The sequence below is a fragment of the Anser brachyrhynchus genome (genome assembly GCF_964034855.1).
Source record: "Anser brachyrhynchus genome assembly, chromosome: 12".
Taxonomy (NCBI): Eukaryota; Metazoa; Chordata; class Aves; order Anseriformes; family Anatidae; genus Anser; species Anser brachyrhynchus.
The window spans coordinates 9,375,856-9,390,148 of record NC_137707.1 but is presented as its reverse complement, the minus strand read 5'-3'; the positions used below and the strand labels follow the sequence as shown (position 1 = coordinate 9,390,148).

The window sequence follows — 14,293 nt, the reverse complement described above, 5'->3', positions numbered from 1 at the left end:
GTAGTTTTTAAACTACAGAGCATGAGTCAGGGCCAATGTACTGATGATGGAGTCGTCTGCATTTTCAGTGCTCTATGGGAGGTTCAGTTTAGTCTTTAGAGAAAGATTGTCAGCTGCACATAAACCTGATGAGACAGTGGTTAATGAGGTTGGTCATTGGAGGCTGGATCTTTGAAGGTCAGCCTTAAAACATGCAACTCCTTTTTTTCCAAATTGATCTAAGTGTTATATCTATAGACTGAGACAGCCTATAATCCAAAGAATCATACAGAGAGTAAACAGGAGACTAATGATATCTCTAGTGAGTGCATAATGTTTACTTTGACTTTTATAAAGAGGTAATTTGCAAGAGTGGAGATAATCCCACTATACTTTATAATTTAAATGTCACTCAGAATGTATCCTGACATGCAACTGATTAACAGCAAATTTTGGTGGCAAATTAATTAGTATTTAATCCAGAGGCTCTATTAAGATGCGATGTGATAAAAATACCTTTTTTTTCCCTGTAATTCAATTAAAATGCACAAATGATCTCAACCATTTTCTGAGTTTCACATATTTTATTTAAGAGCCTAATAACCATGTCTCACTTATGAAAGTTGGCATGTACACAACAAACTCCCCAGATAGAGCTTGGACTAAATGTGACGAGCTTATGAAAAAAGATCAATTGTATATTTGTTAAAAAAAAAAAAACTAATGCCAATGAATATGGCTTAGATATGTCTTCCTGTTTGTTACTTTTAGCATTCTGTATACTGTTCATATTCCTTACTCTTCCCTTATTTTGCTAAGTGCACTGTGTGTAGTTTTAAGACTATCATTTATCTTTCAGCACCTCTTTGTTTCTATTCTGAAATCATGGCTTAAAAGAATGTGACTTTAAAAAAGATTTTTGTGCTTCTAGATGGAATTCTGTGTAAATAATTTATCTTCTTGCAGCGGTTTTCTGTTCTTTCTTCAACATCCTTCCATCTACTTCTTTCTTATTGGTGCCCATAATGATGTTCTTTTTTGCAGATAAGAGTTATTCTGCTGCAAGCTCTCTGTTAGAACACTTGTGCCTTTATGGGGAGAATATTAATGCAGAATTCTTGTGACAATGGCCCCTATTCAACAGGAAAGATCCCAAAACTTACAGAGGAGGGAGGAAGCCATAGAGTATAGGCAGTAGAGGTATATGTTATTGAAGTTAATGTGTGCCTTTCTTGAAATTATTCACAGGTTTTTCTCGTGCAGTTTTTTTTTTTTTTTATTCAGTGGAACCACTTATCTGCTTTATAATGTCTAGAATCATCACATGTTTATGTGTTTTCTCACTAGCTAAATTTGGAAAAAAAAAAAGAAAAGCTTTCTTACCTTTCCAGTTTTTATCTAGCAGCATCCTTTCAGCCAAGGATGATGTGGCTACCAGAATCTTAGATTTTCTCATGTTTTCCTGCCCTAGTATTCTTTGACATTTTTCAAAAACCTCTGCTCATGCATCAGGACAGTGTCCACATGAACAAAGAATATAAAAGCGTACACAAAACTGAAAGAAAGAAAATTATCATGGCAAGTCAACCTAGATCAAACCAAGAAAAGTACAACTCCTTTAGGCTGTACCCAAAGCCAATAGCTTTTGTAAATTAAGCCTTATTTGAACAAGGGTAATGTGTTTTTAATGTAAAAAATACCTGTAAGGCTCTATTTTAAGTGATGGGCAATAGAACGGTTCTGGTAAGCATGGCTTTCCAGCAGTGATAATAAAAACTTCAGTACTGGAACTGAAAAGTTGCTCATGATGATATTGAATCAGTTTGTGTTACATATTCATAGACTGAGAGGCCTTTCCTATGTCATTGTTTCCCAAGGCAGCTGTTTAGATGTGAATAGACAATATCAAAATGGATTGGTGGATCTTAAATGTCAGATTTTTTTTTTTGTTCTGTAGTCTCAGACATATTTTTTGTATCTGCTGGCATGTTTTATCATTACTTGCTATCATAATCACTGTCGCTATGTTATAATACCCTCCAGAGATCAGGAGCTGCTCTGAAATTGGATTTATTTATTCATTTTAACTGTTATAAGCTGACTTATTTCTAATGCTGTGACATATATCCTTTATCTCTGTGAATCTAATAATGTGCTAAGGCCACATTCTTGGCGGGAGTAAATCAAGATGGGTTCACTTAGGACCGAGTCAGCCCACAAGCTGAGAACCTGGTTTACAAACTTTCATAAAAGTACTGAACAGCAGACCGTGCCCTTGAATTGTAGTCATCTCTTAGCAATTGGAGGAAGTTCCCATAGTTACCTTGTTCCACACTTGGTATCTGCTTGTCATTTAAATACCAATTGCTGTGTTGTTCTGCCTAATATTTTAGTTTCTCTCTTTGCAGTATTTCTCAGATATTGCAAACTTTCTTCTGAGCCTTTCTGGCTCACTTTCAGCAGTGAAAGTCAGCCTACTGTTGCTAAATGTCAGCAACACAACTACCCACGCTGGGACTCAACACCTCCCCTCCCTCTGTCTGTCTCTTTTTTTCCATGTGGCAAATGACAAGTTTTCAGGAAAAGCACAGCAGGTGCTCGCGCTCTTGCCTCTCTCAGGGAGCTTCCAGGACTTCCTAATATTGAATGAATGTGATATTTCCCTAGAATACCCTCTTCACCCAATTTCCAATGTAAGCTAAGCCAAGGGATTGACATCAGCTGACAAAACATTATTTTCATCGGGCTGTTAACCTTATTGTTCAACATGACTAAGGCAAAACCTTGTCCTGGCATCAGTGAGCATCTTCCACTAAAATGCATGAGCTGTCCGTGAGGTTTGATTCCCAGATGAGTTGTACGTTTTAGCATGTGTATTTAATATGGAGTGATACGTTCTCATTCACGGTGGGAAAGGATGCCCTCAACTTTTGCTTTAAAGTCTACTTCTGTGCCATTTTTTTAAATGTCCTGCATTTTCACTGCCAGCTTCCTGTACTCGCTCGCGTGCAGTGTTTTGCACAGCTTCCAGCTAAATGTGAAATTGTCAGCATGCGAAGGGAACACCAGAATGAAGCACGTCTATGCTGGAGGAAACCACCTCAGTGTGGCGGCTCTGTGTTCGGTGCTGGTTGATGGGTAGGCTGTCAGCTGTGCGGAAGGCAGCGCCTGCTGTGGTGCTCACAGGAGCGCCATGGGCAGCATCCATGGGAGTCCCTGCACTCTTCATGGGGGCTAGGGGCTGGCTTTCCCCTCCTGCAGAGGAAGAATGTCGTTAGAGGGAAAAATGGTGAGGCTCCCTGTGGTCACACTGCCCCACCTTGTAGCGTAGCTACAGGAGGGGCTAACTACAGCAACCTGAGAAAATGGAAGTGCTTGGGATTCAGCACCATAGTAACTGCAAGATCACTGAGCAAAGCATGGACTGGAAAGCCCATTTGGGATTTGGATGAGACAGGCAGCTAGACTGCTGGTTTTCGTGATGCTTTTTAATAGATTTCATCAGTACCTGAACTTGAGAGAAAAAGATAGCGTGGCTAGAGCTGAGCCTTACCTATGGTTGCAGTATTGTCATACCATCTACAGCATGATTTCTAATCAGCAGCTGGTTTGCAGCTTCTGGATGTTACTGAAATAAGATCTAAATGTTCTTAACGTATTAGACTACCCTGTTGCTTTTCTGTAATGTAGCAGTTGGAGGGATAAGGTAACGAAGGATCTGATTATTAAATGTACTAGAAAAGTTTAAAGTTGACCTGGACTTTCAGGTATAGATAGAAAGATAGGAGAAAAAAATATAGAGCTGTAAAGGAATTTGGTCTGCTTTGCCTTTGCTGTGCTTACCTGCGTATCTTTCACGTTGATTATCCCAACAGCATAAGCTTGTGTTACAGGAAGTCAGCAGAAACACTGGTAGGAAATCTTCTTCTAATTTGATTATTTTTATTCTTATGCAGATTTACTACACTGAGCAGATATTCAGGATTCCACTAGTCATGTAATCTAGAAATTTTCCATCATGGGGAGCTCTCAAGATCATTGTCTTAGAGGTCTCATCCTTTAATAGAATAGTGCTGTTTGATTAAACACTTCATGGAGTGATTTCTTTCATGAAATAAAGAAATGCCTTGATCAGGTTATTCAGACTTCAAAATTCATCCCTATTACCATGTCTGTGAGGATAAGGCATGCCGTTCCTTCAAGTAAGGTTACAGTATTCATCATAGCTTGAGTTTATAAAAGGATTTCCATTGAGTTGATCAGGTACCTGTCTGACTTTTCTGACAGATTGAGTCAAGTATCTTTTCATTTGCAGATTGATTGGAATGTAAGATTAATTTAGTGTCTTCCAAACCACTTTATTTCAAACTCTTTTATTTTACCATTTCTTTCCCCCTGAAAAACCTTGCTGTCTTTTTAATATGATGCATAATAGAACAGTTAACCTGTATTGCTTCCTGTCAATGTTGTTAAAAAGCATATATTAAAGTGTGATCAAGAGATACACAGAATAAAATGTATTTTATTGATAGAAGTCAAGGTTAAAGGAAAAACGTGGTTCTTGAATCCTGTTTGTTTTCATAGTTACATAATTATTTATGGGAGCTGATTTTTTGCTTTTGGGAGTTTCTAACTGGTTGTGTGTTGAACACCACTATTTGGAACACATAAATGATTGTATTTTTCCACTGGCTTGAATACCTGAAACGTTTAAGATAAAGTTCATTCATTTCAGGAGCTTCAGTTACCTGAACTGATACAAGATTCTTTATACCTATTTTTCTTGTAGCACCGGTAAATATTATCTTCATTATTCGTAGTGAACAAGATTTTTTGTTTTTGAGTAATTTGTTCCAGTATCTAAAATCGTTATTTATGCAAGGCAAGGAATAAGGACAGTTTGTTTGGAATTCTTAATAGTTTTTGCATGCTATAATTCTTTAATCTGCTTCTATTGTTTCAGTTCTTTAATTGTTTCTGCTAACACTTACAGCCTGTACAACCTCTATGAGGAATGTAGCTATTTTAAGAATATACATAAAAGCTGGCAATTACATTGTCTTATCAAGTTTTTGCAGCCTATTAAGTTGTTCAGTGGTACTGGAAATGATTAGACTCAATACTGTAGGAAAGAGAGTCTAAAACAGCAACCTGGGCTTCTAAAGCTCTGATATCTTGGAAAAATTCTACCTGTTGACTAGGTTTAAAAAACTCCAGCAAGGATAAATACAATCAGTGTGGAATTCAGAATGTGAACAGGTTTCGAAAAAGAAACGAAAAAGCAACCGTGCATTAAACAGAAGGTGAATGGAAGACTGGGTAGACCTCCAGTATCGTTTTGGAGGCTCCTAAGTAATGCTCCCCTTCTTGTTAAAGAAGAGATGAGTTAACATTTTCACGATGAGATATGACCTCCAGCCACAATAACGGAAAGCAATTCCCAAAGGACTGGTTTTCTTCTTGTGCAGTCCTTGGCTGACAGGCAGCGAGCACAGTCCTGATTCATTGCTGGACCAAGGACCAGCAAGATCCTATCCCAAGAAAGGGCATGGCTGTGTTTCTCTGTTGGGGCAGAAGTGGAAACTTCAGCAGTCTTGTTTTTCCTCCATTCCTCATCTAGCTGATCTAGAGTAGGCTTAGCCCAGGTATTTACTGCTAAAGTTTTTTGTGGGGCCATGGTATCTTGTAAAGGAGTTAAGTGGAAAATTCAGGAAAGGAAAATGTTGTTTAAGAAGTTGTTTTTATCAGAAAACCCAGGCTAAGCCCCAAAGGGTTTGCCATGAAAAGAAATGGACGGTTTGCAGGAGAGACTTTGACATCAAAATAAGCGAACCTATACAAGCTGTAAAAATATGAAGCGAAGGGAACTGTTATGCATATTACTAGAACAAAAGGCAGTGCATTATCCGTACGCTTAGCAGTAGTGGTAGAGAGGACAGCTAGTAGGACTGTACAGATGTGCGAGACATGTAAATATCAGTGGGCCTTTCAGTTTTATCAGTGCATGAACAACTTGGAGCTTTTCATCTGCGCAGCCCCTGAGTTTAGTATACCCCATTTTTTCTTTTCTCTCTCCCTTTTTAAAAGTTAGATGCGTCGGTTTTGCCAGATAATTTCTGCTGAACAATGCTGGGATTCTGTACAAAAAGGAATGCATTTTTTTGGGGAGGTATAGTTGTTAGTGCACAGGATGCTAAGGAGCTCAGGTTAATACGCTGATCCTGACCCACTTAAGTCTTTTGCCTGCAGAATGGAAAAACTTTACATTTTGTAATGCTCTGATGGCAAAATAAACTACTTGAGAGACATATGTTGGACAGCTGCTGCGAGTCAGCCCAGCATGAGGGTGGAGCAGTCTGTGTATACCCTGTGAGTAGCTATTATGTTGCTAGAGTCCAAAAACTATTAAAAAAAAAATTGGATGTTGGTTTTAGCTGGAAATTTTATTTGCCTAAATTAGTCTTTCCAGATGCTACAAAATAATTCAGTGAAGATAAATAATGTACAGAAAGAAGAGATGCTTCTAGAAGTACTTTGCACTAAATTGCTTTCGAATGTGTGTGTATAAATATATATATATATGTATACACACATATATATGAACTTAACCAAACATTTGCAGGCTTTTTCAGAGTTAAATATTTTTGAGTTTTCTTGGAGAAACCTTCATTACGATTAATTATTGTCAAAGCCTTGATCTGAAAAGATGAATAGATATACAGTTGTTTATTTGTACAACATCTGATTTTGCATAGTTTATAAGAACTTATTTCTGAATGTCCCTGTTTGAACTTACAAAAACTCAGTCTAGCTCTTCCTTTTTAAATAGTCACCAGCTGTGTTATTTTCTTTTATTCATTCAGCTAATTTTTTCCATATTTAAATAGCTTGAGAGCTATGTTAAGGCTTCATTCTGTTCAAAACTCAAATTAAAATTCTGATTTCTGCAGTGCCTGGCATTTCTGACTAGCACTTTAGTGACTAGCTCTGATCTTTCTACTAAAGAGTTTACACGACAGTTGCAATTTTAGAGGGAAAATAAAAATAAGCCAACAGCCTTTTCCCACTGACATAGCTCTTCACAGCACAATGTAGTTCTCTTCTTCACGTTCGTGATGTAGTCATGTACTTCTCTCTTTCTTTGTGGAACACTGAATTTTACTTAGGGTATATTTTTAAGAGAAACAGTTCTCAGGAATTTTCACTGCACTGGATATTACGTTTCTACTAATGGAATATGATGACTCTAAAGAACTGTTTTTCCTATCCAAGCTGGCTGAGAAAATGTAGGTAGGCATATCTGTCTTGAGTTCTCTTCCTCAAATTTCTCTTACTGGTTGCTATCAAGCAACCAGAAAGAAACATGAGGCTTGTGAAGTGTGGGAAAGCAGCCTTATTTGACAGGCAAAAGGTCCAGCCCAGGTCATTTTCCCTGACTCCAATAAGATTTGACTGAGACACAAAGACGCTAGTATACAACATGGAAGAATTTATCTTTGTTCTGTTCTGAATGTAGTTTAAACTGCTGACCCAAGACATTTGCTGCAAGCTATTCTGGAGCAGTCCTGAAGATCTCATGACCAGAGCTGTTACTCCCATGTCTCCCAGATATCTGTTAAATCAGGATAAATTCTTCACTCAGGTTAGAGAAAATGAAGTGCTAACACAGATCACAGGAAGAGAAGATTTATTTAAAGCACTTGTCCCTCTTCGGAAGACAAAGCAGTAGATTTAAGTTAAAACTGCCAATATGGATCATGCTGAGGATAAGGAACATTGAAACCAGCACTGTCGGCCTTTTGCAGACTTGTCCTTGGGCTTGTCTGAAGAGGTGGGAGAGTGGACAAATGGCTCTAAGATCGTTGTCATGTTTCAGTTTTTCAATTCTATAGATTTCTTCATGAAAGAAATTTACAGATAATCTCAGCCTGGATTATTTATTAAGAAGTTACGGCCATTTTTGTGGTAAAAAGCAGATGCCTCTTTCAACTATTTAGACCCTTTACCAACCTTCAGCTGTGTGAGCTGAGGCTCACGCTGAGGTGAAGAGCCCTCCTTTCACCTTGCTGGCATGCGTAGATGACAGGGACTGACAGAAGAAGCCTTAACCAAGCTGGGTAAGGCAAAAAATCTATTTTTGTTTGCACTTGCAGCATCTGTAAACATCAATCTGCCTACAATTAATGAAGGAGGCAAGTAGTTTTACACAGAAGCAAAGAAAGTTCTGTATTACCAAGCCAAGATTTGATCTTTCAAATTAGATTTTGATATGGGAGAGACACATGGAGGAACTTGAAAGGCTAAAATGACAGTAACAATCTTTTAACCTTTTTAGTCTTCTTATTTCCAGCATCATCCTTACTAGTTCCCTGTCTCTGCTAACCCCTGCTTTTCCTAGCTCCTTCCTACCTTTTAGTCTGTAGTCTCCCCCCACCCTTTTTTTTTTCTTCATCTGCCACTCAGTTCTTCCCCTCTCTGTCCCCTGTCCTTCAGTTCTTTTTGCCTTCAGCATTCCCTTTCTTTCCTGTAGAAACTCACTGGGAATTGATATTCATAACAGCTTGGCCACAGCAATTCAGGAGGGCTCTTTCTAGGTGAACTATGAGTCCAATGGCATCCCTGCAAAACCATTTTCAAGTTACTCTGATGAAGCATGGCTCATGACCAATTTATGTCTAAGGCAGGCTACCAGACACCATACAGATCCTACAGGATGATGGTTTCTCACTGATCATTGCTGTGGCTCCCTACGTTGCCTTGAAAGAATAAATTGTGCTGTCAGTTACTGACTGCTTGTCATACTGTTTGGAAGGATGCTACTCCAAACACAACTGACGTTCCTCACCTTATATTAATCCTGGATGGTTGGAGACACACTGACTGCCTGATAGCTCTGTCAGGGTGTTGGCCATGATTGTTCTCCTCACTCTGTGTAATATGTGAAGGCGATATGATATATGTTAAAAATAATAGAAGCTTATATTTCAGTACAAAAAACTCTGAGATGATCTTCCACAGATGAGGGAGGAAAGACAGAAGAAGAGGAGAACGGGTAGTAATATGGTGAAGAAACTGTATTACAAGCAAATTAGAAAACGTATTTCTCATTCTCAATTCGTATGCACTTCACCACTGAAATTGTCCAAAGAAGGGATGTATGTAGGCATTAGGTTGTTACATGAATGATGCCATCAACCCAGTTCATCTGATTCATCACAGGTCTTGCAATACAAGCACTGACATTTGTTTTAACTAATAGAAGGCAGAAACAAGTGTCTACATTACTTCTGCACATTTTATGGTTTCATTTAAAGTTTTTGTATGGCTCTGCGCTTTTTATGATGTGTTTTTACTAGTAAGAGGGGGATTATAGGAGAGAAAAGTCTGTCTGCCTTTTGGCTATCACCAGGCTTGATTGGCCCCTGAATCACATGTAGTATACACTTCGAAGTACTATATGCATTTTAATACCTCAGCATTTTATTCCAAATTCTACCTAACTGCATTATTGATTTTTGGTGGGGAGCATTATCTGCATAAGCACTCTGGTGGCTTGCCCTGGATCACACTGATTGCTGGCAACACAGGACTTGATCTGACACATCAAAGCTAACATGAGACTTAGTTTAGCAATAAACAAGTTCTCAGTGTTCAAAGTGCCAAGCTCTTGCCTATCCAGGAGACAGCATAACAACTTGCTTTATTCATAACACCCAAGGAAGCTCTCTAGATCTTAAATTGGATATTCATTTAGATTGTAGCAATATCGTTAAATTGGGCAAGCCAAAAAGAAAATCCCAAACACCTAGTTGTTTGACTCTAAAAGCATTTTCTTCTGGAAACTTTCCCTGAATTACTTCGTGTTTAGACTTCTGTCCCAGTATAAGATGGCACATTTGTATGTGTTTCCCCTACCACACCCCCATGCCATACTAAAGAATATACATTTTCCAGGCATCTCTAATAAAAACTATAATTTAATCTGCAGTTTTGATAGCACCAAAAGGAGGGATTGGAACAAATTTGATGATACTATCTCCATTTCCTTGCTGTGATCCATCAGTTCATTATGTCAAGGTCAAAGCCAGAAATTTTAAACTCTTTTTATTTTACAAAATGGAAAATGTCAGCAAATGTCAGGATTAGGAACAGTGTTGACAGAATCGATGCCATAAAGTATCATTTATGAGAGCAGAAGAGCACATAAATGCTGTGAAGTTCTTCGCTTTAGAGAGAGGAACATGTTCCTCCCCACCAGAACGATATGCGTTTATATTAATGCCGTTACTAGGCAAGGTTTTAAGGCAGCTTAGTTTGCTACCAGCATATAAATCCTTCTGATTTAGATTTGTTTTGACTTCTTCCTTTCTTCAGTACATTTCTCCTTTCCTGTGTTAGTAGTTAGAGATAAATTTAAGCAACCTTCTGCCCTTTGAACTTACTTTCTGTCTGAACTCAACACATTACAAAGCTTTTCCCCAGAATGCAGTGGTACTGGAAACGATAACCACCCTTCGGTCATACATCCTTTTGCTTTGGTGTGTTGCTGCAATGAAAGAAAAAAAGTCACTTATTTTGTGGATGATGTTTTGTCTTGCCTTACTCCATGCTTTCAGCTCCTTAGTTGAATTAACAAAGTTTTGTATGTATTTTTTTTAAAGTGATGAACTGAGTTCAGCACAAGTGTAAGTAAACAAGCGAATAGTAGAGTGACTATTGCTTTCATCCCATTAAATAGTTAAGCATGTACTTAATATTAGTTCAAATTACAATGAGATCTTAGCAAATTTTTAAATGTCTTTCTCAATCAGTCAAATAAGTTAATAAATTAAAAGCAAAGAAGACAGAGGCAGCCAAGAATTGTACACAACAGACCTCGTCCATTGCCAGTCCCTCTACCACAAAACCTGCAAAATAAACACATAGTAAAGCAGATGCCTGAATTCTGAACAAAATATTTTTAAACATAACTGTCTGGCTGAAAACTGGGAAGGTGGCATTGATCCCAGGAGAATTTCTGCAGTGTTTTTTTTTTTTTTTCCCCTCTAAAATTTAATCAGAATTGATCTGCTGAAACTCAACTGTTCATTCAACTTCTTCACAGCCATGATGTATGGCTTTGTCTAACACTAGTTAACTAGTTGATTTTCTCAGGCTCTGCTTCTCCAAGCTCAAACTTCTGTTTAGAAAAAGTATATTCAAAAATTTAAGCAAGTATCACTTCTGTTAATATTGAGTTAAAAACTACTGTCAAAAGTCTCTTTCATAGATATTTGTCTAATTCAAATTTCCACTTAGTGATTACTGTGGTCAAATTTGAATCTCATTTTATGTTCTGAATAGCATGAATTCCTGACCTCACATCTTTGTGTTAGATGCCTGTAATGCTTCACATACACGCTAGCTGATCTAGCCAATGCATTTCTCAAATCTGGTCTTGCACTGGGATGGCTTTTGGGAAGTTAGAGTATTTACAGACTCAAAATGTAATTTAAGACATAATGTCAGGAAAGGCAGTAGTCCTATGGCCTTGTGAGAAGTACATGATGGGAGCTGTATGCTGCATCTTCAGCTTGGGAACTGCCCTTTAGTCTGAATGGGATTTGGTCCTTGGCCATTAATACAGTACAGGGAAATAAGGATAAAGGGAGAGGCTGCTTTTGCTGACATGAAATCAACTCCCTCCATGTTCCCTTTTTTATATGAGCTGCCTCTTCTGCTGCTGCTGCCAAGCTCATAACTTCAAAGTCCTTTTTGTCCTTGTAAACCGTAATTCTGGGTCGTGGTCTCCATTTGCTGTCTTTGTAGCTGCTCCTTTGCTACTGTTTGTTTTGTTCTTATATCTGTCTATATATATATTTATATATATTTTTTTTTTCTCCCCAAGCAGATTTTTATTCTTAGTGGGTTTGTAATCTATTTGTAGCTTTTTGGGTGTCCACTTTTTATGTATTTATTAAGATCTCTGTATAAGATTTTTGCATCCCAAGATGCATAGTTCATTCCCTAAGAGATTCTTCTGCACATATGAAAGATTTTCCGATTCCATGTTAATATTTTCATTCTTGTTTGTTCAGCTTGTTACTTCGTTTTACTTCCCTACATTCCCACGTTAATTTAGTTGTGTCTCTTTAAGAATTCATTCAGGAGGTGGGTTTGTACAAGATATCACAGCTTTAATGCATGGACTCCTGCTTAGGTATTTTCCTATTTCGTCTCAAGACACTAATCTTCCTTTACAATAAAACAACTTAATAAGCTGCAGAAAATTGATAAGGCAATTTAATTGCCAGTGTTTATGTATTTTCTTACTATAGCTCAAATCCCACCAAACGTGGCATGCAAGTGGTACCAGAAGTTCTCAAAGAACTAAAATAATGGGAGCAGATTAGCAAATACAGTGTAAAAAAAAATGACATCTTCACAAAGTTTCTTTTATTTATTAAACTTTTATAAATATCACAGAGAATGATAACTTGTTTTATAAATTGAAGGAATAATGTGAATATGCTAACATGAAAAATATAAACAATTATATTGTCAGTCATTGTTTGAATTATTCATTTAAAACATTTTTAAGAGTTTTCATTTCATCTGTAAAGCAAAGACACATTTTTATAAGGGTAACACATAGTAAGTAATTATTGAGGTAGGCATCAAAGAACCCTTTTGGTTATTTTAGAATATATATTCAAAACCGCCAGTTCTCCTGATTTTATTGTCAACTGTTGGCATATTTGATGTTTTCTGTAAGGTTTCAAACCTGATGCAAACAAATTTATAAAAAGAGGACAACTTTTATCTTTTGAAGGAAATGTATAGCTGTTGTGACTAGATCAGAAAAATACAAACGTAGTTAACAAGATGATAAATACCAAGGTAATTAAAAATATATTTTAATAGGAACCGATTCCTAAAATTGAAAATATTGTGCAACTCCAGATCCACTACGACTTGCCAGATAGGACATCATTTTCAGCCCACACTAATTTATATACAGCTTTGTATTAGCACGTAGTCAGAATGTTTATGAAAAGTGTCCCCTACAAATGAACAGATCATTTTCTTTCTCCTAAAAAGTCATTCACCAAAGTAATTTTCAAGGTCTGTCTGTGAAAAAAAAAAAATGCAGCTACTGTTGAGTGTCATGGAAAATTAGCTTTCCCTAGTCTAACTAAATTGTACAATACATCAATTATTATAATATTAAAAGCTGCGTTTTTTTTTTTAATAATAATAGTCATAACAGCATTTTAAGAGAAATGTACAATAGAAACATCTAAACCATTCTAAATTTTCTGAAACAGAAAAGTTTCCAAAAACAAGTTGGGGTGAATTTGAGGCAGATTTTTAGAGAAAGGAGAGAAGCATTAAGCATTCAATGGGAAGTACAGGTAAGAAAAAATAATATCGTGTCTCAACACAAAAATAAATCTTATAATGAAATCAGAGCAAATTCAATAGCTGTAATTCAGATCAGACACAGTTCCAGGTCTCTTCATTCCTTTGCTGTTAACAATTAAGAGGGTAGGGATCAAGAGACCCAATTAATAAAAATGAGCTTCTCAAAAAGAAACAAGATGTTTGTTACTGACTTCAGCGGGATGAGCATTTGTGAACTAGTTTAATGTATACCAATGTGGGCAATATAAAATATTTGCAAACCATCATAAAAATATTGTGTAAGTATTAGAATTGTTAAAATAGAAAATGATCATCACTGGTTGCCAGGTTTTGACTTGCATCTTTCATCCTTTCAGTTCAAAGTCAGGAATATTTGCACATTTGTTATTAAAAGGGAACTGAGTATTCTTTTTAAAATGTAGTGAAGTTGGTGAATTGAATTTTTTCACTTCCAATTATACAGGTTTGGATATAAAATGCTTCAAAGTATGCTGTTAATCTGTTATAGTCAAAATAATGGGTAATTGGAACTGAATGTCCTTTTTATCTGGCTGCATCTAGCTATCAAACAAATCCTCCTATTAATTGTTAAATCATAAGGACTTCAAAAGACATTCCTCAAGTCGGTGTTGGTGCTCTGATAACCTAATCTTCACTGGGCACTGGGACTGCACTGAACCGCATTGTCATTAGTCTTGTCAGCTCCAGTACCTAATTTTATTCTCTCAATTTAATGAAATACATTATATTTTTTTGAGAAAATAACCTTTTCAAATGTAGCTTTACAGGTAAGGTTTTAGAAGACAAAGATGTTTTGTAATAATAATGATTTTTCACTACGGGTTCCTCGTTTAAGGAGTTATTTTCTGGTAATGCTCCAGCGACACAAAAACGAGCAGAAGTGTGAGGT

General features: G+C 36.9%; 1 protein-coding gene across 1 annotated transcript in view; it reads left to right on the top strand.

Moving 5' to 3' along the window:
• Window positions 1-14,293, top strand: part of LOC308176735 (uncharacterized protein) — a 92,270-nt gene that overhangs the window by 12,283 nt on the left and 65,694 nt on the right. Inside the window, exon 6 of the mRNA XM_080552866.1 lies at window positions 1,024-1,179. Coding sequence (XP_080408992.1) covers window positions 1,024-1,103 — 80 coding nt within the window. The 3' untranslated portion in view covers window positions 1,104-1,179. The remainder of the gene's footprint in view (window positions 1-1,023; window positions 1,180-14,293) is intronic.